Source organism: Nannospalax galili, unplaced genomic scaffold, assembly GCF_000622305.1.
Source record: "Nannospalax galili isolate Female #2095 unplaced genomic scaffold, S.galili_v1.0 scaffold1922, whole genome shotgun sequence".
Taxonomy (NCBI): domain Eukaryota; kingdom Metazoa; phylum Chordata; class Mammalia; order Rodentia; family Spalacidae; genus Nannospalax; species Nannospalax galili.
The window spans coordinates 157,941-184,315 of NW_008348865.1; the positions used below are offsets into that span (position 1 = coordinate 157,941).

Sequence of the window (26,375 nt, forward strand, 5' to 3'; positions counted from 1 at the left end):
GGGCTGAGGGCAGGCCACCCCTGTGGATCCCAGGGCTGAGGGCAGGCCACCCCTGTGGATCCCAGGGCTGAGGGCAGGCCACCCCTGTGGATCCCAGGGCTGAGGGCAGGCCACCCCTGTGGATCCCAGGGCTGAGGGCAGGCCACCCCTGTGGATCCCAGGGCTGAGGGCAGGCCACCCCTGTGGATCCCAGGGCTGAGGGCAGGCCACCCCTGTGGATCCCAGGGCTGAGGGCAGGCCACCCCTGTGGATCCCAGGGCTGAGGGCAGGCCACCCCTGTGGATCCCAGGGCTGAGGGCAGGCCACCCCTGTGGATCCCAGGGCTGAGGGCAGGCCACCCCTGCGGATCCCAGGGCTGAGGGCAGGCCACCACTGTGGATCCCAGGGCTGAGGGCAGGCCACCCCTGTGGATCCCAGGGCTGAGGGCAGGGCACCACTGCGGATCCCAGTACTGAGGGCAGGCCACCACTGTGGATCCCAGGGCTGAGGGCAGGCCACCACTGTGGATCCCAGGGCTGAGGGCAGGACACATGCTTTACTTCATATTTGTCTTCATGTTTAATTTAGCGTTTTCTCCCATTCTGAGTGGTGTTTTCGGGATACCGTTGGAGCTAAGCTTTGCTTAGCTGAGCAGCAGTACTTTAAATTTAGCTGATTGTCTTTGAATAGACACCTAATTAATCATCTTATGCAGAAGGAGCACAGGCTGCAGACCCTAATGGCCCTCTCCATTCTTCCCACTTCCTCTGTGAAAATGCCCCTGGGGACTGGTGTGTGGGATGGACCTGATCTTTGTGAGCAGGTGTCATGGAGTTGCTAATACTGGTGCTTTGGGTGTCTTTTCCTTAGTTTCTGCTCAGCCTTACCTGTGCTAACCCAGGCATCCTTCTTTAAGGAGTTTCTGGTGTCTAGAGCTCATCTTGATTTTCCACAAGCTGTCAAGAAACTCCTACCACTGTGCCCCTCGCCGCCTACTCCCTTCCCCATTCATAATCATGAGTTAAATCTGGGCTCAAGGACATGTGTAGGTTGGCTCAGCACAGATTTTGTACTTGCATTTTGGGGGACAGCCACTATGGTAAAAGATTCATAAAACTAATATTCTTTGTCTTTAAAATGAATCTGGTTTCTGTTTCGAGTCTGTTGAGCTGCAGTGAGTAGCAGATATACACCCGAGAGGTAGCATGCCTCTGTTCCAGGACAGAACAGTATCTGTGAGATTTAATAATTACTCTGTGGCTCCAGCAAGGAGACACAACAATCCACTTACTTACCTATTATATGTTATTTTGTTCTTTATCTTTACTTAAAAAAAGAAGTTTTCAGTTTTAAATAGAGTTGTATTAGCAGTACCCGAATCTATCTTAAACTGATACCATTGTGTTTTTATGTTGTCCAGGCACTATTGTTGGAGGAGCAAGTAGTGTCTAGGGACAGTATACTTTTAACTAGACAATGATGGTTTTACTAGGCCCTTATCCTGCAGGCCTCTGGGCATTGTACAAATAATTAAAATTAAATCATAAGAAATTATAAACACAGTGCACCTTACCAGACTTTTCTCCTTTTAAATGTGATTTTTGAAATGTATTTTAAAATACATTTCCTTGGCCTAGTGAGTTTCCTTTCTTTTTTCCCAAGGATTATAGAAAGCGCATAGCAAATTCAGCCTTCAGAATACCCAGGAGCTGAAGACTCAAGTAGACTACAGCTGTCTTCACCCACCGTATTCTAAGAGAACTAATGAGATGAGAAGTCTGCAGCTGGTGGCAAGCACAATAAACCATGAGCCAAGGGCTTCTCTTCATCAGAGCCTCCCCTCTCCCTTGGGATCCCAGAGGAGACAGAATACTAACAAAGCCAGCAGGCTGTCTCATTCCACACTATTGCTCATTTGCAGCTATAATTGGTAGCTGAGGTTGCATTCTGTATGCTGAAACTGTCATACATGAAGGAATATATTTGTTCATTGTGATATGGATATAAATCGTCCAGTTTTCAAATACAGAGAGACCAAACCAGATACCTAACAGTAAAACTACAGCAAGAAGATACTGTTCAAAAAATTAAATGTTTATTGTATAAATACAAAACTGAGGTTGTTAAAACTACATCTGCTTCCTCCCTTTACATATCATGCTACTTAATTCAACTGATTAAACATTTACGTATTCAAACTAACATAAAGCACAAGAATTCGTAGGTTTTGACAAGATGCATTATTCTCACCTGTCAGGGTTAAAGTGCTATTGTTAATAATTGGGTTGTGTTACATTTTCAGTGTAATCTCTTTAGTGTTTGCTGCTTTGCATTCAGGAGGAAAAAGCAGAGAGGGAAGACTTTGTTTCCAGCATCCTTGTGTGTATCTACCTCAGGAAGATCCACTTTGATACGTATCTCTGGTGCTGTGGCTTCTTAGCTTTTGAAATGTTTGCCTCCTTGACTTGCTGACACCTCTTGCACTCCTGCATGGCTAGGAGAGCCAGGGTAGAGATCCAGAGAGCTTGGTTCAAGTCTTGAGGGCAGGGAACCATGCCAACTCCACACTGGACTGTGGTGTCCTCATCTATAAAATGGGAGGATGAGCTTCTGTGTTACCTCCATGATGCTGTGAATCCGAAGTTCAGAAAAGCAGCCCATGGTCACTTTGCACTGATGAAGGCTGGCAGGTATCTTTTCTGGAATAGTGTATTGGGTCCAGAGTGGAAACATTTTGACAGAGTGTTCAATTTCTTTAGTTACTGAATCTACTGCAAGTGGGTATTGGAAATGTGTGAAGTTGTTGACCTGGCATGGAGCTGAGGTAGAAGGGAGGAAAGGTGTCTATCTGTTCTAACCCTCCCCAGATTGCCATACTAGCTGGTGATGATGAGAGCAGTTTAGGGAACAAGTCACCCCTGAACTTACTCTGACCTGAGAGTGATTGATTCTGGTCACAATGTAGACCAAATTCTTTTCTTTTTTAAAAAAATATTTTATTTATTATTTTTATGTGTATGAGTATATTGCTTGCATGTATGTGAGTACATCCTTGTCGTGCAATGCTGTGGAAGTCAGAAGAGAGCTTCAGATTCCCCTGGCACTGGAGTTAGGGACAGTTCATAGCTACCATGTGGGTGCTGGGAATCAAACTCAGGTCCTCTGCAAGAGCAGTCAGTGCTCTTAACTGCTAAGCCATCTCTCCAGTTCCCAAATTCTTACTTTCTAAATGGTTGTTTCTAGTTTATGGACTGCCTTTATTTAATACAACTGGTTTTACTCCTGAATTCAACCCTGGCGATTGTTATACACACTTTCTTTTGTGGATTTAGTTAACTTTTTCTCTTGGAGTGGGCAGGGTTAAAATTCACAGCCACTTCAGGCTCCCATCATCAGTTCTGAAACCTGCCCCTTCTTTTCCTTCGTATTTTAGTAAACCCAGCATCAGGGTTTGGCCTCCACGTTGTGACATGTATCATCCACTGAGTATCTTCCTTACTAATGGTACATAAGATAATGGTTCATCCTATAACTGTCAGCCTCTTGGATGTAGAAACATAGTGTTTACTATTCACTTCTCATACCTCAGGTTTTGTACAAACAAAAGCAAAAACATGAGTAGTGTGCCCAGTGCTGCATCACACCTTGTCCATGGGAAAACAGGGAAGCAATTTCCTCTCAAGTAGAGCAAGCTGGAGCATCGTGGCCAGCTTTCTGGGCCTTAGGCTGACTGTTGAATCATCTAATCTAATCTTAGACTTTAGACACAATATGCTCTAATAAGATCTTTCTACTTTTAACTATTTTAAATTCATTTAAAAGTTTGTCTCTTTGGCTGGTTTTGATTCTGACTAAATATCCTCTCTCTTTTCTGTTGGCAGTTAATACATACTTCTCTGGGTTTTTGATTACCATATTTGTTCTGTTTTGTCTGCCTCTTTTGATTAGACTGACCCTTTAGGAGCCAGCCCTGTACTCTGGCCCTCATCATCCTCTGTACTGCCTTTTGTGTGGTGCCTGTTCAGAGTGATTTTTGGTTGCTAAAAGTGATCATTTGATAAAATTTTTTTTTAATTTGGGGGAAAATAGGCTTGTTTTGGTTTTAATTCTGGTCCTCTGAGCTAGAGGAGAATGGTTTTTGAATTTGTGGATTTTATTTATATTAGAATAGCTTCTTTAAAGACAAGTCCCGAGACCACTGTGCAGTTACATCTTTCCTCAGTCTGAATGACCCTGTTGGTTTTTAGGGTGCAGGTCTGATTTGGAGTTTATGAATTTGTCCTAATTGATGGTAATTGAGTTTGGTATTGGTATGCACAGACAAGTTAAGTGACTTGTCCTGCAGGCTCATTCCCATGTGTCCTTCCTGGATAATGCTGACTGCCCTCATGCCCTGGCCACACCACATCGTGTATTTCAAAGCGTCAGAACTAGTGTGCCAGCCAAGTTTGCTTGTTTAATAATTTTAGCTTTTTCTCTAACTTCTTAGGCAACCTTTAGAAGGGCTTCTAGTTCAGGGTCACATATTCACCAATTATATCTCTTTAAAGCTTGGTTTTCTCACTGAGCCTCAGATATTTTTCTTTTCCACATGATTTATTTATAACTTTCTCTCTGATTATTAGCATGCCATATACACTGCCTAACTGGAGTTCTGAGTGGCCACTTCCCAACACATTTTCTTGAAATTGAGAAAGTTTGCAGAGCGTGCTGCTCCATATGTGCTTTCTACTTGGACACTCTTATCTCTCTAGAACAGTGTTTTCAGCCAGAGTTTCCTATCTGCCTTGTCTGGGCATTCATCCTGCAGTCTGTGGGCTCTTCACAAACTCTGTGAAGCACCTCTGCCCAGTTTACTCTCCCTGGAAGAGGCACACTCTTTGCAGTGTTTCAGATTGACCCTCTAGCAGTCCTTTTTGTTTTCTTGCTTGTTTGTCCTCCAAAAATGTTTTTTTTTAATTTCTATCAATAGATTGTGCGTGTGTGTGTGTGTGTGTGTGTGTGTGTGTGTGTATTTTGACAGGAACCCTTTTTTTGCGGGTGGGTATCTTTTGAGACAGGGTCTTCCTGTAGCTACAGCCAACCTGGAGCTCAGGGAGATCTGCCTGCCCCTGCTTCCCAAGTGCTGGGATTAAAGTCATGTGCTACCATGCCTGGAATTGACAGGAACTTTTATAAAAACAGGCTAAAATGTGTTTCACCTTATTTTCTCCATTTTGTCAGGCAGGGGGATTAAGGGAAACAACTAATGTGCATGAAACCTATAGAAAAAACTAGATTCTAGGGTCATCTCTGGCTTGCTATCACTGAGGGACCAATTGGTCACCAATCTCTGCCTCCCATGACAGTGAAGGACTGACAGGGAGGAACTCAGCCCCTCTTCCTGAGGATTCCCTGTGGCACCCTGCCTGCAGACTTAGCCAGGGAGGGAGATCCGAGGCTGCAGAACTGCTGGTTCTGAATTGCTCTTAGTGCAGTGGTTGCTCTCCAGTAGCTGCCATAGTCCAGGGCTGCTGCCCGCGGGCATTGTTGGAAGTGAGGTGACCATACTTTATTTAGTTCTTTAGTGTGGTTATATGACTTGTCAGAACCCTGGAACTGTTGAGGAATGTTGCCGGATTCTGAAGGTAGCTGGCTTACGCCCGTCATGATGGGCTACAATTGGAACTTTTCACACTCACTCCTGGTTACATAGTTGAGATAAATGTTTAAAAAGCAAAGGGGAGCCGGGCGTGGTGGAGCATGCCTTTAATCCCAACACTCGGCAGGCAGAGGCAGGTGGATATCTGTGAGTTCAAGGCCAGCCTGGTCTATATAGTGAGTTCCAGGACAGCTGGGGCTACAGGGAGACCCTGTGTCTAAAAGACCCAAAAAAGAGAAAAGAAAAGAAAAAAAAAAAGCAAAGGAACACAAACAGCAGACAGAACATCCTATAGACACATTTTCCTACTGTGTGAAAGCACAGGGACCTTGATCAGTTTCTGTCATGGGTTTTGGTAACTGCAAAGAGCCATCTGGGAAGGTTAAAGAATGTTCCGTTGTTGTTTTCTCCACCTCTGACTCTGTTGTCCTTTATAGGACTACAAAGCTGATGAAGACCCAGCGTTATTCCAGTCAGTCAAGACCAAGAGAGGCCCTTTGGGACCCAACTGGAAGGTATTGGCTGCTGACCTTTCTGACAGGCAACACAACATTTGACAGGTCCTCAGTCTTGAAGAGCTGGTGATGTTTAAGTGAAAAATAGAATTTTATTTGTGATAAGGACTTAGGGCCAGTCGCAGTTGGCCTACAAGTGTGCTGCAGTAACAGAATAGAGCCAGCCTGTCACTCTCAGCATTGTGCTATGCTGAGAACTCTTTAAGAGACAAGTGGTTTAGTCTTTGGGGACTATAACGCTCTCTTCTGAGAATCCAGGCAGTACAGAAAGAAGTCCATGTTAAATGAAGGTTTATAGTGGAAATTTAGTCTTTGTCAAATGGTTCCCTTCACCCAACTGTGTTTCTGTCCTTTGATAGTTACCTTTCTGGAAGGCAGGACACTAGAGAGCAGTTTTTGTGGCAAGTACTCGTATTCAGATAAAGAGTATACCTTCACTTTGTTCATGGTGGTAGGAAAAGCAAAGGCAAGACAGTAATGACTTGCATAGAGTTCAGCACATTTGAACAATGTCCTCTAAATGAGATGACAAATCCTTAAACAAGGCTTCAGGTGTTGCTGGCCGGTTATTCTGACTAATTTGACAGAAAAGGAGGAGCATGAAAACCCAAACCTGCTTAGCAGATTTTCCACCCACAGAATTTACTTGGCAGCCAAACTGTTAGTTCAGAGGCTGGTCCCTACTTTGGGGAACCAGTACAATGCTGGGTGTTGAGGTAGAGGATTACTGACAGCCCTAGCACTATAATACTGTTTTGTAAACTCTTACACATCAACTAAAAGGAAGGAGGAACCTGACTGTTTCATGTGACACATACCTTTAATCTGAGTTCAAGGCCATCCTGGTCTACTTAGTGAGTCCCAGCCAGGGCTACACAATGAGATCTAGAGCCAAAAAATAAAAAGAAACTAATCATAGTTTGTCATTATTTTTATGTTTGTCCTCAGGATAGAGTTCAAAGTTTCCCCAACATAATGACCACAACTAGTGGTTAATACTCGGACAGTGATAATGTCACTTACAATGAGAAATAGATTCTGTGCGCATCATTGGAATTAACTTGTAGGGGATGGGATTTGTGGCGTGTACCCACCATTTTCCAAGTTTATAGTTGCAGCCACTAGAAGCCCCTGTGAGTTGAGATCTCACATGGTCTTCTGGTGCCAGGGCTCACAAGTGCTGAGACAATAGGCATGTGCCACTTTGCCTAGCATAGCAGGTCCAGGAGCCAATTGGTGCTGCCCTGGAGAAAGCTGGCCCACAGTGATTCCTCCTACCCACAGTTTGATGATCACTTTATCAAAACAATGGTAGGTATAGCTACTCTTGTAAAGTGAGTGTTGGCTAAATGAACTACTGTGACCTTGGAAATAACCAGGGTTATCAAGAATAACAGGTTAAACCACCATTTACTACTGCAAAGGGAAATAAAAAGTAAGATCATGATGGAAGCTGAGCACACAGGAATGAGCACCTATAGCCCTGGCCTGCAGGCCATGTGTCCTACTGTTCAGTGATACCAGGGGTGTGCTAAGGAAGGGGGTAGTTGGAGCTTTCTATACTTGTGAAATCTGAGGAAGTGGTATGGAACAAATGTGTGGTAGACATGACAAAGAGTAAGAATAGCTGCCAGTCTGGAGTGGAGTGAAGGCATGCTGTATGCCTCCGTGTGCTGGTGGTGGGTCTGCAGTGTCTACCTGCTGCTCCAGCAGAGACTGTTGTGTGCCAGTCCACATTCCACAGCTATTCAAGGCTAAGTGAAAACCTCAGGATCTCTGCTTGATTTTATGTTTTTTTCTGTGCTGGGGATCAAACTTGAGACCTGACATGGGTGGGTGGGGTCAAGTGCTCGGCTTCTGAGTTCCACCCCAGCAACTGCTTTGGAACTTACTCCCTTCTTATGGGATGCTTTCCCTCCTGCTTCCTGTAGTATTTACTGGCAGTCTGCATTAGGCGCAGCTTACCCCTGGTACCCAAATGTGGGGGTTTTCTCATTATGATGTGATAAATGTTTTTGCTTTTTAAAAAAGAACCCCAAAACAAAAAACAAATACAAACAAAAAAAGACAGCCCTGGAGAGGCAGGTCTTAGCTGTGTGCTCATTCTCCCTCTGAATAAAACTAGAGAGTCTAGCACGAGTTACCCTGTTACTCAGGGCTTCACATCCGATGAAATTACTTTGTACATGCTAGTAGAGCAATTTATAACCCAGTTAAGAACTGTGCTTCAAGGCAGAATTTCTGATGGATGTATTTTGTTTCTCTGCAGCACTCCATATACATGCATATGTATGAATGTGTGGGTTGATGTTTTGTGTTTGTGGGAACTCTGTGTGTGTCTTATGACACACTTAACATGACCATCTATTCTTAGGTTTATTAAAACATCCAACACCTGTATTCCTCATAGCCTTTGAGTTTGTCTCCCCTGATCAGGAAGGAGTTGTCACCCTAACAGGTGAAGATTGTGGGTGTCATTGTCACTCAGTGCAAGCCCTTCTATCTTTCTTCATTCAGGCCAGAGATCTCTTGAAAAGTTGAGCTTCTGTGCTGTTAAAGATTGTGGTAGGAGGTTCTGCCAAAGCACTTGTTCTATAGTGCTTGCCCTGTCTGCAAAGTCTCCCCAGTGCTCAGAACTTAAGGAGCGATGGGTCAAGTGAAGAAGGTAACCAAGAAATCATGGTGGTTTTGATCTGTATATGTCTGTTCTTTCTAATTGTAAAGACGTTGTCCTACGTCTTAAGCTCTGGCCTGAGGGAAAGCTTTGACAGTTGGAACTTGTCCTTTTAGATTCTTCATGCTGTCTGTGAACCTGTTCAGTCACCCCAGGACTCTTTCTAGAATAGCTCTCCTGCCAATTCTGAGTCTTCTAGGCCAGGGCCGCTGTGGACTATAGACTCGCCAGTTTCTTTCCTACCATGCCCTCATGATATATTTTTCTTTCTGCCGCACATGTCAAAATGTGGCAGTAGCCTTGCTTGTTGTCAGGGATGGAATAGTGGGAGTAGCCAGTAAGGGAGAAGCTGAAATTCAGCTGTGGAGGTCTTTTTGTAAATAGAGACTGGCAGGCTCCTCCACTGGCTCATGAGCAGGGCCCTTTTCACAGCTGCCCTGTTGGAAATACTGGGGTCCTGTCACTTCCTGGTCTTGGCATCTCTGAGGCCCAGGAAGGATGTGAAAACATGCTCCCTCCTTGTCACCTGCTGTTCGAAACCTCATGGCCTGTGACATGGAGAACTTGAAGAACTAGTTTCTACGCTTCATTCTGGATTCTGTACAATAAACAGGCCTACAGACATGGCTGGCTTAGCCGGGACAGTTAACTTGTTTTGGTGACTGTATTTCATTGCATTTTGTACATAATATGTATTCAGTGTAGTGACTTCCACCCGAAGACCTTGGAACAGTCCAGGTCTTCGTGGCCCTAGGCCACATAGCTAGTTCTCTCCTTGGCTTGGCTACAGAATGCCTCTGCTTCTGGCAGCTGAAGGAACCAGGCCTCAAATGCAGTGTGTTGCTTGGTCTGAGAAGTAACTTGGCAGAGAAGGTGGCTTCCTGGGTCTTTCCCATGAGGACTTGTGACTGCACATTGTACAGTTGCTCCTGAGTTCAGTGAGTGAGCACAGGCAGGAAGCTGATGGGGAGGGATGTAAAGGGCACCGAGTTGTGTGAGGAACATGGACAGCATGGCTGTTGATCTGTCACAGGTGGTGCCTTCCTGCTTGACTTTATTTTGCACATTTTTTGGAAGTTCCCGTGATTAGTTCAGTCTTTTTGAGTTTTCTCACAGGTAAGAATCTCCCACCATGAATCCAGTCCTACAGGAGTGGATGCCCTTCCTGGAGCAGTTGATGCCTCAGGTTGGGGTGGCATGCTTGTTCTGCCTCCTGTCTCTGGAGTTTAAAACCACAGCTCTGTTTTGCCCTCATCGTGGTGTGTGGGCAGTACCTGGCATAGGTGTGCTCACAGTGGGCACTTAGTAGGGATCCGCTGGAGTTAACTGTCAAAAACCAAATGAGAATCAATTAAATGTTGGACTTGATATGGACGAACAGAAATACAGCAACCATAAGGCCGACAGAATAAGCAGCCATCTTAAGCAGAGAGAGAACGGTATGAATTGGCGAATGGGTTTTACTTGAAATTCCGGTACTCATGCTTGGCTTATACTCTGTGATCTTGTGTTGACACTTGGTGATGCTCGTGCTGGCAGCAGCCCTAGCGGCACATTTATTTTTAACTTCTTTAGTGAGATCTGGGTTGGAAACCTAACACCACAGATTCAGCCACTAAAACTGAGCATTCAGATTGCCTGACACTGTAAAACTAAAATGTGAAAGGAGTGTGAGCCACACAAAAACTAAATGCCTCTACGAAGCGGTAACTGCTTAAATAGTGCATGCTATGTGTGCTTCTCCTGACAGCACAAGAAGCAGGCGCCCTGGCGAGGCTGAGGGACCTTGTTCTTAGGAGATGCCTTTGGGTTCTTTTAATTCTCTTTCACATTTGTATGTATTTGTTTGTTGCAGATTTAAGAAACTAGTTCTTGAGGCTAACATGGGCTGATTGCTTACCGTCTCAGCTACACACGCTGTTTGCTCAGTCACTATGTGCGGCTGCAGTATATGTTACTCCCCCAAGGCCTTGACCACATGCTGCTGAGTAACCTAATATGTGCTGTTAAATTGAAAACATGATTAGAGTTTAGAAACTTCATTTATAGTTAGTAACATGAAATTTAAGGAATTTAGTGACTATACAAACTATTTAAATGCAATTTTGGAAACATCTCACAACTTAACTAGTGCTTGCTACATTATGGATGAAATTTAAATTTTGTAGGAAAAATACCATAATTTGGGATTCTTTTGTTAGCCCAAGGCTCTCATCCTACAGCACTTCTGGTTGCTATTTTGTTAACCAGTCAGTGTTCTTCTTTTAAAATTTTGTTATTTTAAACTTTAATATTCCAACCAATCTACACAAAACATAACAGCAGAATACTTTTGTTTATTGTGGATTAGGAGAATTCACCTTAGCTGCCTTGTCTTAGGTGAGGAGATCTAGTTTGGACAGGACTGGAGCAATGTGTGAAAGACCCTAATTCAGCTTTGGGCTGTGTTTGGGCTCTCCAACCCCTCCTCTCCCCTTGGTGGTTTTGAGAGAGATTTATTTGTTTTTGAAAGTTAAGAGGAAAGAATCAGAGCTGGTATTGTTCAAAATCAACAAGGAAGTTTTGCCCCATACCAGCTGTGAGCTCCTGGGCCTGACACGCAGGCTGGAACTTCTTGGGTACTGATGACAATTTTTTCTTTTTAAAATTGGTTATTTCTTTGTTTTGAGACAGGGTCTCCCTGTAGCTCCAGCCTGCCTGGAACTTGCTATGTAGACCAGGCTGGCCTCAAACTCCTGCCTCTGCCTCCTGAGTGCTGGGATTAAAGGTGTGTACCACCATGCCCTGCCCTGATTTTCTCATTTGTGAAGATTGTACATTTCTTTTTTTGTTATTGTTGGTTTTTTTGTTCTCTCTCTGTCTTTGTTTTGCCAGGGTCTCACTATATAGCTGTGACTGGCCTGGAACTTGCTATGTAGACCAGGGTATTTACATTTCTGTAAATTTTTTAAAAATATATTTACTTATTTGTGTGTGTATGTGGAGGTCAGTAGACAACTTGCATAGTTGAGTCTCTCCTTTTATTATGTGGAATCCAGGGATTGAACTCAGGCTGTCAGACTTGGTGACAGGTACCTTTACCCCCTGAGCCATCTCACCAGCCTAGATTGTACATCTCTTTATGGGAATGCTTATGATGGCTAGAAGATATTTGTACTCTACTTTGCATCATATTCCTGTGGTGGTTTTAGGAAAAAAGGGCTGGGCCCAAGTCTTAACTAAGCTTTTACCTTGTTTCTATTTAGCTTTGATTTATGAAGTGTCAAAAAAGAAAAGAATGAAAAAGCATTTAGATTGTTATGGTTAAAGAATAAAGGCTAATTTTAAGTAATACACAGAAAAATTAAGGCAAAGTAAGCCTTGTCCTAAAATATGTGACTGAGGGCCAAAGTATTTCAAGAGTCATTTGTTTTAGGGGCTTTCCCCGATGATAAAATATTTTTCTTTTTTTAAAATATTTTTTTATTTTTATTTTATGTGTGTGAGTGAATTGCCTGCTTGTATGTAAGTGCGCCTGTGTCGTGCAATGCCTGCCTAGAGGTAAGAAGAGAGCATCGAATTCTCCTGGAACTGGAATTATAGACAGTTGTTAGCCACCATATAGGTGCTGGGAATCGTACCCGAGTCCTCTACAAGAGCAGCCAGTGCTCTCAGCCACTGAGCCATCTCTCCAGCCCCAAAATGTTAGTTTGAAAATAACTGCTTTACCCAAAAGAAGATAAAAATTGTATTTTTACCATTCAATTACTGTTCTCTGGTATAGTTCCTGATTCTTTTTTTTTTTTTCTTTTTAAAAAAATTTTTACAAAAACTTTATTGAGAATTTCATACATGTATATAATGTGTTTTGATCAAATCCATGCCCACTCCCTCCCCTCCACTCCCTCCCCTTGCCCCCCCCCTGACTTTTTTCTCCCCATTTTGACTTTTAGCCAAGAAACTGGCTACTTTTCTTTGAGGTCTTTTTACCCTAACTGCCTAGCCAATTCCTACCTCCTATTCTTATCACACCATCCCCTGAAGGGGTTACCCAAATTGCCAATAGGGAATAGGGATGGAGACCGCTCTGGCTTCTTCCATGCTGAACAGGGACGCAGGTTGAGGCAATTGGAGTACCCCTTCAGTGGGTCTATCTAAAAGACTCCCAAATTGCATAACTCTTGTCTCTAGGGGAAGAAGAAAGTCCTTGAATCATGAATAGGACATGTGAAGGAGAAATAAAGGCAAGAGTAATTAGCATTACAAGTTCTAGACAGGGAACTAGAAAAAAGTCAGAGCAGGGCAATTTTCAAGTGTTCTTATGAAAGTCCATTGGAGTTTCTTGACAAGGGCTTCCAAAAGCATCCCTCTATTGGGTTCTTCCTCATTTTTCTTTTGTCTTTCAGGGCTGGACTAGCTGGCTGGGAAGAGTGGCTGGATACTCAGGTGAGGGTCCAGTGACCCTTCTTGGCACTCCTTTAATAATGAGCACAGTCGTCAGCAAGCCCAATTGTGACTATATTTAGCGATCAGGTTCAGCCGAAGTCGTGATGATGGTAGTTATTGCATGCAGAAGGGACTGCTGTATAGCATCTTCTTATAAGAGGACCACCACATGGAGGCAGGATCCAGGGGCTGTCAGGCTGACCCCTGGGTTCTCAGGCCTCTGGTAGTTGGAGGCCGGAGGGAGGCCAGAACCCGGCACTCTGGCAGTCTGCTAAGCTCCCAGCCGCTACACTGGTGGAGGGCCGAACCCACCCTCTCAGGCTGTCTGCTAGGATCTCAGCCTTAGCCTACCAAAGCCAGATCTCTAGTTCCTGATTCTTTATGGGTGTTCATACCTATTTATATTGGCTTTTTTCTTTTTTCCTTATTAACTGCTCTTTGAAAGCTGGGGGTCTCTCTAGGTTGTGCATCACTATAATCCTAGCACTTGAAAGACTGGTACAGAAGAATTGCTGACATTTCAAGACCAGACTGGGCTACTGTCTTAATTTGTTTCTCCATTGCTGTGACAAAACACTCTGACCAATACCAACTTGGGGAGGAAAGGGTTTATTCAGCTTACAATTCCCAGGTCGCAGTTCATCAGGGAGCCCACGGCAGGAACCTGGAAGCAGGAGCTGGAGCATAGGCCATGGAGAAACGCTGCTTACTGACTTGCTCCCCTGGCCCCTGCTCAGCCTGCTTACTTATGCAGCACAGGCCCACCTGCCCAGGGGTGGCACCACCCACAGTGGGCTGGGCCCTCCCACATCACTCATCAAGAAGATGCCCCTCACTCATGACCACAGGCCAGTCCAATAGAGACAATTCCCTCATTGAGGCTCCCTCAACCCAGGTGTGTCAAGTTGACACTAAAGCTATCCAGCACAGCTACATAGCAAGATGCTATCTTTGCCTGAGGCGGGTGGGGGGGAAGACACCAACCAAAAGGCTCTTAGTGGCTGTGTACACAGGAGCCCATGGTCTAGGCTTATGAAGTGATACTAAGTTTTGGTTTGCTGTTACAAAGAAATTAGCATGTTGCTTGTTATTTCCTTACCTGAGGAGCAGGATCCATTTCCCAGAGTAGACTTCCCCTTACAGGGTGAATGGTAGGACTTGAGCAGCTCTTCAACCCAGGGTGTGGGGATTCGACTTTCAGACCCATCCATGCAGTGCATTTGTGTTCTGTGAGTTTACAGGAGTCAGCTCTAAGATTGAATGAGACCTAAAATGCCATGTGTACTATGTTCATGATCACTGAAGAAGATGCGTAGCTTGTGCTCTTTCTTCTATTTAGTCTCACATTTTTTCTGTCCTGTGACTTCTTTGAGGTGCTGATACTGAGAAGACAGCCCAGAAACCAAGGTGGTGGCTTTTGTCCACTTGTCAAGTTTGTAGTTGGTTTGTGTGCTCTTCCCTCAGGTTTTTAAATAATTACATGTAAATTAGAAGGAAAACAAGAACAAGAAGATTGAGAGTCAGTGTAATCTACCGTGTGAGGAGGTAGCCTTTTGTTTTGGGTGTGGGGGGGGTCCCATCATTTAATTTTTTTAGATAATTGCTATAGCCTGGTGGTACTTTATAAATTGCTGTTAGCTTAATTGATTTAAACCTGTGGGAACAACCTGGCTGCTTGTGGAAGTCATGTGCCTTGTGTGCTTGGAGCCCAGCTTTGTGTTTAGCTGGCTGCTTGTTAGAACGGCTTCCCCTGCATTTATCAATGGTGGGGGAGTTCGGAAAGGCTGTTCTACCAGAAGTAGGCAAGAGTTCTGTGGAGAACAAGGTACTCAGCTCTTCAGGCTTGGAACAAAGCAGTTCCTAGCCCATAGTTACCGGACTTGTTCAAGCTGGAAGATGTCTGAGGGTTGTCGACTATGTGGAGGGATCTGAGCCATAGAGGAACTTGAACCTGGGGGTCTGTGGGCAGGGGAATCTTCATTATTTCAGGCATATATAGTTATAAGTTTCACAAGCCATTGAATGTCAAAGACGTGTTAGGTTTACCATCTGTTGCCCTGGTGCGAAGCTTGCTCGCTACCGCTTTCCCTTTTACCTCAGTGGAGAATGAAGTAATCTGATAGTTTAGCCTTTCCCCTTCCACCCAGAGTGGTTTTGGATTCTGCAATATGGGAACCTCAGCTGGAGCCCCTTTGTTCCTAGGTTAGCACTTGGTTAGTAGACCTGACAGTTGAGCTATATTCTGCTCACAGGCAGACTGTACTCAAGAGTTCTTTGGTGGTATGTGCTAGATTCAAAAGACCCCCGGCATTGACTTGTTTCTTAAATGAAAAAATGACCTTGCTGTCGTTTTGTAGAACTGGGCCTTCAGAGGTAGGGGGTGTCTACTCTATAGAGGCCAGCTGACCTCACCACACCAGGAACCCAGCTTAGAGCCAGACCTGTAATCAAGAGGGCGTTGAGTGTCAATGTGTGCCGTAGAATCCAGCAGAAGGGTTCCTTCTGGAAGAATGAGTGCCACCAAGGGCAGCAATGTTGTTTTGTCATTGTGTAACATGCATAATTATGTCATGATCAGTGTATAATCTATGTTTTTTGGGCCAAGTTTTTGTTCCTAACACACCACAAGGTGAGGTGTAAATGGTCTCCTCTTAATAGTTGCTGAAGCTGATTTATAGAGTGTCCACTGTTTATATGTACATATACATACACTGAATTCTCACATTAGCACTTTGACTGGTGAGGGCTGGCATGGAATAATAGATTTGCCAGTCAGGGCTTGCCCTTTTCCCAGACCATGCCTGCAGGTCACATTTGCTGTCATAGTAACGTGGGCCTTCCACACTGGACTGCACTCCTGAGGGCAGGCCCACTCCTGTGTGGACTCCATTGTGAGTATCCCTGTTACCTGTGCGTCAGTGTAGACTGTTACAGTCTCCTGCACACAGCCCTTCAGTTTTATACTTTGGTGTAGTTCTCCCTTTTCCTTCTGTTCCCTCTTCCAGGTATGATGTTAAATTGTTTTGGCTAAACCTAAAAATTCAGAGTACATTTTTACATTCTGACATGGCTTGGGTGAGACCTGAGGTGCCACTGAACAGTTGCTATTTTCCTGTCTCTGAAGGTGAGCTGCACAACTTAACTGCTTTCTCTAGAGTCTCCTTAATGCAGGCAGTCTTAACACCTCCCCTTCTAAGATTTTCCCATTAAGCTGAGCAAGACTTGATTCCCTGACATCACTCACATGATAGTGTGTGATCTGTGTGAGAACTGAAGCTGTGTGTGTAGAGTGTGCCTTTCCCAGCACTTGGTGACCGTACATCATGTTTGCTTTTACACTGGTTGGGGCCTGTCTGCTGTCACCCACTGTGCCCCTCCACTTGCAGATACTTGAGAATACAAGTAAAACTTTTTGCCGGGTCCACAGTAGGAATTCTCTAGGAGAACCTTACAGTATTAAAGGCTTACTACTGATAAGCTGTGACTGGAATACGAACTCGGTGTCAGTTGAGGCAGACTAACACACCTCTGAAACCATGGGGCTAGAAAGAAGCATGGTCTGTGGAAGGAGACTTTGCACAGGGCTGCTCTTTCAATGATTGCAAATTTCCATATGTCTGAATTAAAAAGACATAGGAGACTGATTTTCCTTGTGTGTGTCTGTGATGTTATTACACCACTGTCAGTTTCAGTCGAAACAAAATATTTAATCATGGTTTCTCCTTTTTGATTTTCCTCATCTAGAAAGAGCTGGCAAACACTCCTGACTGTCCTAAGATGTGTGCCTATAAGCTGGTGACCATCAAGTTCAAGTGGTGGGGGTTACAAAGCAAAGTGGAGAACTTCATTCAGAAGGTGAGTCCATCCCAGGGTGGGACTTCATTGTAGGTGGAGAGTTAAGAGAAGGTAGCTACTGGGAAATGGGACTGGATTAGTTACTTTCTGTTGCTGTGATAAAATACTGTGACCAGGGCAGCTATAGAAGGAAGAGCTTGTTTTGGCTTCATGTTCTAGAGGGGAGAGTCCGTAATGGCAGAGGAGGCATGGCAGGAACAGGAAGCAGAGAGAGAGATCACATTTTCAACCAGAAACATGAAGCTAAGAGAGTGAACTGAAGTTGGAGAGCTATAATATGCTCAAAGCTTGCCCCCAGTGCCATGCTTTGTTCAGCAAGGCTGCACCTCCTAAACCTTCCCAAACAATGCCACCAATTGGGAGCCAAGTATTCAAATACGTGAACCTATGGGGGATGTTTCTCATTCAAGCTTCCATACTCTGTGGCCAGCTTTTTCTCCTTTATGAAATGAAGTTTCTGGCCCCATGCAATTCATTTGTTTTTTTTTTGTTTGTTTTTTGTTTTATCCCCAGAAGCATTAAAGCCATGTGCACAAGAGATTTCAAGGACTTCCTTTGGGGAAATGAAATGGTGGTTTTTTCAGTGTGCTTTCCTAGTGGTTTTCTAACACTTAAGCACAGAGCCCCTTCTGTGTCTAGCATGTCCCTCTGGAGACTTGGTGTTCTGGCACATATCTCACACATCTTTGTGGAGTGTCTTTTGTAGAGGTCCTTCCTGAGAACAGATAAACTGTGAACTAGTGATGTGATCTGAGGATCTCCAGCCTAATTGACTTTTAAAAGATGAAGATAACATAGGCTATTAGATCTAGAAATGGGGAAATCACAGCGGTATAAATAACGTTTATGCATGGTGTTGCTGAGCACTGCACAGAGCGCTAAATGCAGAGGGCTCCCCATGTTGATTTTTCTTGTAGGATGGATTTTTTTTTTTTTAACCATTATCATTATAGAATGCCTATTTTAAACCCCTTGATTCCTACAACTGTAACCATTTCATCATAACTTTCTACTTTTAAACTAATACAAGATTTTTTTTTTGAAAGAAAAGATCCCAAGTTCTGGGACCTTTGATAATCCTTGTGCCTATCTGTAGTTGGCCCGTGGTCAACTGCCTTTCTTCCACTTGGATCATAGTAACTAGATTTACAGTTCAGTTTGGATAAATACAAGTCACACATGTAATTGATGAAGTTCTTTCTGTTCTGGAAAAAGTTGAAAATTTGAAAGTTGTCCAAAAGTACACACTGTTCATACTCTTCTTTCTTCTTGGGAGAGTTGAGTACAGCTTAAAAAATTCAGCACTTAAAGCCATTAGTTCTTTACATGGTTTTCATATATGTGTCTGTGTGTGCATACACAGGTAGTATTGTGAAGCATAGATAATTTTTTCCTTGTCTCTCAATATCCAGAGTACTTTCCTGCAGCACAGTTTTTCACCCCACAGTACCCTTTGAAGTATAAGAGGTGAAGACATAGGGTGTGATTTTTGTAGCAGCAAAAGCCTAGTTGGCCTTTGCCCCTTGGCATTGAGAACAGGTGACCCATAAGTGACCAAGCAGGAGCATGTGGGGTTAGATTGTGCATGCCATGTGCCCTCAGTTTCTGTTAGATCATCAGTACTTTAACCAGGGGAAAGTTTTCATTTCACTGGGATTTTTAAAAATTACATTTATTTATTTTACTTGAATGCCCTACTGCATGCATGTAGAGGTCAGAGGACAATTTGCAAGAATCAAGTGTCTCTTCCACCATGTGGGTCCCAGGGATTGAATTCAGGTTATCAGGCTTGGTAGTAGGTGCCTTTACCTGCTGAGCCATCTCGCTGGTCCTTCCTTGGGATTTTTTTTTTTTACTTTTCTGTATAAAATGATGATAGGATAAAATTAAGATTTCTGCTCATCTTTATAGAGTGATCTTTTCAAACCAAGTACATGGAAGTTTCATGGGCTCCTTGGGACATATAAAGTTAATGTGTCACTAATCCACGTTTTTGCTATCTTATAATACTTTTTTTTAAAGCAAGAAAAACGGATATTTACAAACTTACACCGCCAGCTCTTTTGTTGGATTGACAAGTGGATTGACCTGACGATGGAGGACATTAGGAGAATGGAAGATGAGACTCAGAAAGAACTTGAAACAGTAAGACTTGCTGTGGGAATTCTCTTGTTTCCTTTATAAGAGCACCATGCTTAGCGAGTGTAGACTTAGAACTGGGAAGTATTGCTGGAAGCCATTGCTGAATCCACTGTCTTCAAAATGGAGCTTTTCAGACACTAATACCCCTTCATATGTTCTGAGTTTCTTTTTGTTGAGCACCTTTCCTGAAGGTAGACTAGAGCTCTCTTGACCTAGAATTTGTTCCTTGAAAAACATCCAGGGGTTTTGTACTAGATCTCAGGTGTTCATTCCTTGTGACAGTACCTGGCTCAGTCCTTTTAGACCCAAAACCATTGGCTCAGTGTACATTGCCTCAGGCCATACAGTCAGCCCCAGCTCCCTCCATAGAAGTCTCCTGTGTTCTCTCTCATACCAGCAGTGCTGCCTCCCTCTCTTGCTTAGCAGTGAGTCCTTATTACTTGTCGGCTGTAGGCAAATTCAAGTGATTCCTGGCAGGAGGTTGGAGTGTGGTTTTATGGCTAAGCTTGCCCTAGCTCCTCCCCACAGCGTGTGGATGTCTCCTTTTTCCCAAGGCCATCTTTCCTGGCTTCCTCCTGCATGGGTCTGGTTTTGGTTTTGCCCTGGGCTATGCTTGTCTGCAGTTGGCAGTGGGGCTTTGTGGGGGAATGAACCCAAGGAATGTTCAGGGCTCTTAGGGCTTCCATGCACTCACCACAGGCCCTGTCAGCAGGCACCGTCTGGCTTCTGTAAGCTCTGCAGGTGTGGGTGGCTGATGGCCTGTGTGAAGTGGGAGCCCCTTGGAATCACAGAGAGTGATAACAAATCAGACTCTTTGGCATAGAAGGAATCAATGTCTCTGCTGCATAGAATCTGCTTCTGAAGTTGTTTACTTTGGGTGATTAGAGCAGCCTGCTTCTAATTAGCTTTATACAAACCTTTGGAGAAGGCTAGGGCATATTTTCTTTATAAGGCAATAAAATGTTTTACCCTTATCTTACTATAGACAGACTCCAACTTATGAATGGATTTTGCTCCAAAATATTTTAGGTTGATTGAAACTTGGAATGTGCTTTCCCATAGAGACAACATTGTAAGTTGGGGTTTGGCTTTCAGGGTCCATTTTCTCTCACTAAAGCTGGGACTCTGACTTCTGAGTCTTTGGTGCAGGATGTGGACTGGTGGACATGGAAGACTCTCCCTCGTCCCTTTGTTCTTAACTACAAGTGTTTAGGCAGTCAGGCCCGGCTCTCACTGTCCAGCCTTCCTATCCATGCCTCTCATCCACTGTACTTGCTCCCTCAGCAAGTACAGCAGGAGCTCCCTCTGGTGCTCTTCTGCCCCAAGTGACCCTGGCACTACTCCACCCAGCATGGATTTTTTTCCCCCTGCCTTGCCTAGTCTCCTTCCCAGTGCTCCAGGCTCTAGAAACACCCACCAGCTCTGCCCTTCCAGGCTGCAGCTCTGCCTCTCCAGCAGTGCCAAAGGGTTACAGAAAGCACAAGTTTTATTGGTCCCACCCCTTGGGAAGGAGCCCTTCTTTCTGTACTAAACTATCAGGTGAGGAAAAGATAGTAGCAACCAGGTGGTGAATATCCTGATCCCTTGGACATAATGTGGCTGAGATCTCCTGTCCCCACTCTTGCTCCCTTGCAGGTTCTCAGTGTGATGATGGCTGAACACATGTTGAAAAGCCCGGTAGAGGTGCTGGCTCTTGTTCCCACCCGTGGCAGTACATCAGAGTGCTCAGTGGCTGTCCTGCCAGTCAGCCATATGAGTTAGAAGTGGCGCTGGAAAAGCTGCCCAGGGATCAGACTGACTGAATCACCCATGAGCTTGCTAAAACTCTGTCAGGGTAGCATTGTGGCAGTTTGATCTTTAAATATTTCAAGTATTTTAAGACAGATCTCACACTAACTCCTTGTGAGGCCCCAGTAGTAGCATCTGCCACTTACAGTCCAGCGTCATTAGTGCCTGGGGTAGCATCGTGTTTAGGAACGCTTGATCAAAGAATTTCATACATTATAATAGTCAAATTACAAATATTTTAAGAGTTGGCTTGTTTTTTCACGAATGGTTTTTTGCCTTAAAGAAAATGCTCAGCACCTGGGGTTGAGCATAAGAGGGCATGCGTGTGCACACATCCCATCTTCAACCTGTAGTCTGCAGAAATCTCAGGGATTAGCTGGATGGTGGAGGGGACTTTAGGCAGATGTCATTCCTGGTGTCTTCACCAGACTCTTTAGGGGTAGAATGGCAGAAGGTGAATTTTAGAAATGTACTAATGATGTTTATTTTCTGTTTGTTTCTGGTTTTCTCCTTTGTGATCTGTTGTCTGTATGCTGTTGTGAATACCTGTACTTTTGCATGCTTTTGTTGTTTATTTTTTTGCCATACATTGTACCTCTATTTGTTTCTTTCATTTTCCCTCTTTTCAGTAAACTTGAAAGCACTGAGAAGAGGCTCTGCGAAGCAGCGAGCAAAGCACACCTTCATGAGGCTTCCTGTCTGGTCTAGAGACAGTGAAAGTGGGGACCAAGCCCTTGAGGTGTTTTCTCACAGTATATCCGCACTTCCCTTTCCCATTGTATCCTTAGTAATTTGCTCTCCAAGGGGGTCTTTTAGATGCAAACATAATATTCATATTTTTCATGCTGATTATGGAGAGCCCCTGCAAGTCTCTTGCAGGCAAGACCAGTTGAGAGGCTCAGAACTTCACTCCTCACAGAAACAGGCAGTATATATAATTGTTTCTGGATCTTTTTTCTCCCCTTGCTTACTAACCCCTACTTAGAGTGATTTTTTAGCAGCTCACGGTTTTATTTTACATTTAGATGCGTAAGAAGGGTTCCGTCCGAGGCACGTCGGCTGCTGATGCCTAGATGAGTCCCCTGTAGGTCAGAGACATTATCAAACTGTGTAAGTGAAGACCTGGGTGAAAAGACGTTTACAAACCTGGGCCTGTTGGTGATGGGGACTTACAGCACAGATGTTCTTATCGGTGTTAAATGTGATTCTGTTTTTAGAATCGAAGAGATGCATATTTTAGAAATGGTGAGCATGAGAGTTTTCACTCCAGTCATTGTAACTGTGGCTAGGTTGACTGTAGCAGCCCTGGTTCTGGTGGCACTGCCATTGATGTTTCGATGGCCAACCAGTTAGTTGACCTGTTTCTTGGTGAATTCCTGAGGGAATCGGAGATCCCTCTTGCCCCCCAACCAGGCCAACCTCAGTGACTCATTGTAGTTGAAGTGTTTTCTAGACACCACAGTCTTTCTCTTTACTCTGCAGTCCCCTTTGCAGCTAACGTTCCTCCATAAACTTGTTTTGGTTTCAGTGTATAGCATAAAACATTTCTGTGGTGTTACTTCACCATGGCTCATGAGCTCATATTTCCCTAGAGGGACAGAGAGCATCTGAATCCGCCCCATAGACTGAGACAGAATAAATATAGAACCATGTGTACTGTCTTGTGCAGATACCAAACCAGATGACCACTGAGGTCTAGAGCAAGGACCTGCTCCCACACCCACACTGAGTTGCTTTGCTGCTCCCACACGCCCTCTCTTGCCCCCCATGACTGCCCATCAAGTGTCAGTCGTGAACAGCCAGCAGCCGCTGCAGCCCTTCAAAGATTCTCCAAAGCTCTTAAAATACAGTTTTCATTTTATAAAAAATGTTTTCAGTTATTTTTACTTTCATTAAGTACTAACTTTCTGTGATTTGTTTCTGCTTATAATTTATTTTTCACTCTGATGAAACAAATATTTCACCATTATTATGGCCAGAATCTTTTTAAATAGGAAGGTTTTAAGATGCAGTAGTGTGGGAAACATTTTCTGCCAAAAGTTCTGCCGTGTCGTGTAGTTTTCTCTGGAGAGGTGTGCTGAGCCCTGTCTCTGTCCTAACCACTGTGCTCTCTTCACCTTCTTACAGCTACGGAGCCAAGGTCAAGTGAGGGGAACAAGTGCAGCTAGTGACGAGTGAAGAAGCGACCAGCGTCTCGCAGTGTTGACGTTTCCGACGTGTGCCTGTGGTGATGCACACACACGCACAGGTTCCCAGCTGTGTATGTGTGTGTGTCTGTAGCTATATGTAGAACGCATGTAGAGCTGCAGGTCCAGGTACACACATGCGTATGTATATATGTACATACAAACATACTGAGGGATTATGACAATCTCTCCCAAGTACTGTACTTATCTTCAGCAAGAATGAAAAGAAACTATTTTCAGTATATATACCTGGAGCAGAGTCTAATAATTATCAGCGTGATACCATTGATGGACAAATTAACTGCGATATGATGCTGGCTAGTATGCTTCATAAATGTCAGGTGTGGACCAATATGTGTAGCCTTTGGTTATTTCTTTGTTTTTTTTAAGTCATCTCCACTTTTATTTTCATCCCATAAGCAGCAGGCTCCTACAGAAAGATTTCTACAAATTTTTTTTTGGTATTCCAGTGAATCTCAAATGTATACTCCAGATGTATTTATAACTATTTCTGGATGGTCACTATCTCCCAGCCAAATTTGATAGTATCAAGTAAGAAGTGAAATTACTGGCCTCTTTTTACTAGTTTGCCCTCAGGAGTGGGAAAATCCTTTTTAAAAAATTTCGACTTTTTATTGGAGTTTTATATTTTAAATTTCAAGTATTTTTCTACATCAAACCTAGCAAAAACAGTGATGACGGTTTGTGATTTATATTAAACACTAGACAATTTTAAACAAGCTGATAAAGAAATTGCATAGTATTGCAGGCTGTGCACAGCCCTTCTGTGGAGTAGTTTCTGGAATGACTTTCCTGGAATTGCAGTGTGGAAACTATGCAGATGGTCTGTATGTCTCTCAGCTCACGGGATAGTGGTGACCTTTTACCCTTTTCCTGTGCAATCCATGCCAGGGGGAGAGGCTGAGGATGAGGTAGAAACGGTTTAAATGTGGCACAAGCTGGCCGAACAATGCTAAGGCCCAGCAAGGACCGACCCCCACCCCCCCAAATCTTCGGGCATGAGCATCACAGATGCAGTCAGAAGTCGCTGCCACCTTTCCTTTTTTGTTTTTTAAGGAAGGCACGGTATCTAGGTAAGACTTTTCATCAGCTTTCTCTGTCTGCCGGTTTTCTCCTGTAGTCCTAGAAGTGTAACTAGAATCATACTGCCGAAGCCATACTCCTGAAGGTCACAAACTGCCTCTCTAACCTCCATCCCTCCTAGAGTACACCAGCCTCTGGGACAGCGCACACTCATACTCCATTTGCTGATGTTCCTGCCCCCCTCCTTCTCCTCTTTCCTCTTGTTCTGTGCCCCCCCCCCCACCGGAGCAATGGCAGAGAATCAGACAATGATGTCAGCACCAAGTCCCCCGTGTCCTATGTGTCCTCAGGATAAAGGTTGATGTTTACTCTCTGGGCACTGTTGGGAGATGGGTTTGGTCACAGTGTTAGTGGAAAGGTTATTAACTTCGGGCACTGGAGAGCCTAGCCTCTCCTCCATGAACCTAACTCCTGGGCATCTAGTCTTCTTGGGAGCTGGGCACACAAGGAAATAGCCCGCACATAGACTCTAACATGTTTTCCTAACAACTGTGGAGATTGAGGGGATGTGTGGTGAATGTAAAATACCTAGTTTACTTGGCAGTCTCTCGTGTAAATTACAGTAAAACAAAGTAAATGAAATTGAAACAAAAATAAATTTGATCACAGAATGCTACTTGTGTGCTTGAGTGGTTGTTTCCCCAGTGCCATGTCTGGTTTGGAACACTGCAGACCACTTCACCTATAGTTTTTTAAGAATTCGTTCATTTTCAGCAGCCCCACTTTGGGAAAATTAAAGACCAGAAAGTTCCTTCTTCTGTGTGGCAGCTTACTTTTGAGATGCATGTATGCTGTGCTGAGTTGTCCCATTTGATTCCTTAATTTACTGTCCTTATTTTTATTATTTCTAAAGGAGAAAATGCAGAAAGCCTGTGGTTTTTCAGTGCTCTTTAGGTCTCTTCCCTTATGTCTGATTGTCTGAGGGTAGGGGCCTGGGGTGGGCTCACTGCTTCCTCCTTTTGGGCCTCAGTCATTTCTCTTCTCTTCCTCGAGAAGCCTTCTTCCTGAGCTGTCGCTCGCTTTCTAGAGCAGCTTGGCATCGGACAAGGAGGCCACTCTGAGCAGGTTAATATGTGGTGATCACCAAGCTGTCTTGGGTTCATTTCTGGGTGTTCTGTTCCAGATGTCATGCTTGCATGTGTGGTGATGGTGTCTCTCTCTTACATTGAGAGACCTGAGTGTTTCTACACAGCTGCCTGCCTTTCAACAGAGATTCCTAGACAGTAAGGGCAGGTGTACACCTGGTGTGGGAGCCAGATGTAGGAATGGCACATTACAAGTCTGTATGATAGTCATCAAGAGCAGAGTTGAAGATTGGATGACAGATACTCACTGTGCAGGCCAGGAAACTGAAGTCCAGGCAGGCCCCAGCAGCTGTGACCCAAGGAGCCCCAGGGCCTTTCTGAGTCTTGGTCATCTGCTCTGTTGTGGAGGCCACAGGCCCATCTGCAAGGCCACTGGGCAGGTGAGTCATTGTACCGTCTCACAGATGGCAGCCTCACTGTTCTCAGTCCCCACTCCTGTCCAATCAGCCTGCTAGTGTAAAGTACCCCAGTCCAGCCTCCCCAGCAGATCAAGTCTCAGCAAGTGAGTGACACCATAGCATTCAGCCTGTTCACTTCCTCTCGGATCCTGGTTACAAAGGGCGCAGTGGGACTCGCTGGGCAACTGGATGGAGAACCCTTTGGCTTTGCCCTTTGGCTGTCAGATCTGATAACACTCAGAAGGTAGAAGGTGGAGTTCAGTGGTCAGTGCAGTTTGCAGGTTATGCTTGCTGGTGGTTTTAGAGATGGGATTTGGTGTGGTTGGGAGGGAAGGAGAGCTCTGGAGACCAGGTTCCAGTATGTCTTGCTGGCAGGTTTTCTCCCGAGGACCCTGCCAGCCTACTTTTGGAAGCACTGAGCAGCTGCAGCTCCCTTCAAACCATTGCCTCTGAAGGTGTAAAGTGGAAGTTGCACATGTTCTTGGAATGTTCCAGGGCCAAGTCAGAGCATCTCAGCCAGGGATGCTAGACCCTGTGGAGGCCATCCCTTCCTTCTGAGGCTAGACTCTATGCAGTCCATCCT

The 26,375-nt window shown here is 44.4% G+C and overlaps 1 protein-coding gene across 2 annotated transcripts in view; it reads left to right on the forward strand.

Annotated features, from left to right (window-relative positions):
• The window catches only part of Pitpnb (phosphatidylinositol transfer protein beta), a 68,698-nt gene extending 43,773 nt beyond the window's left edge, over nt 1–24,925 (forward strand). Inside the window, exons 8-12 of one of the 2 annotated variants that reach the window (XM_008846117.3) lie at nt 6,058–6,135; nt 16,979–17,089; nt 19,112–19,234; nt 22,045–22,129; nt 23,147–24,925. In XM_008846117.3, the coding sequence (XP_008844339.1) occupies nt 6,058–6,135; nt 16,979–17,089; nt 19,112–19,234; nt 22,045–22,092 (360 nt within the window). In that variant the 3' untranslated portion in view covers nt 22,093–22,129; nt 23,147–24,925. The remainder of the gene's footprint in view (nt 1–6,057; nt 6,136–16,978; nt 17,090–19,111; nt 19,235–22,044; nt 22,130–23,146) is intronic. The other variant, XM_008846116.3, reaches the window with a different exon arrangement.
• Nucleotides 24,926–26,375: the final 1,450 nt, after the last annotated feature.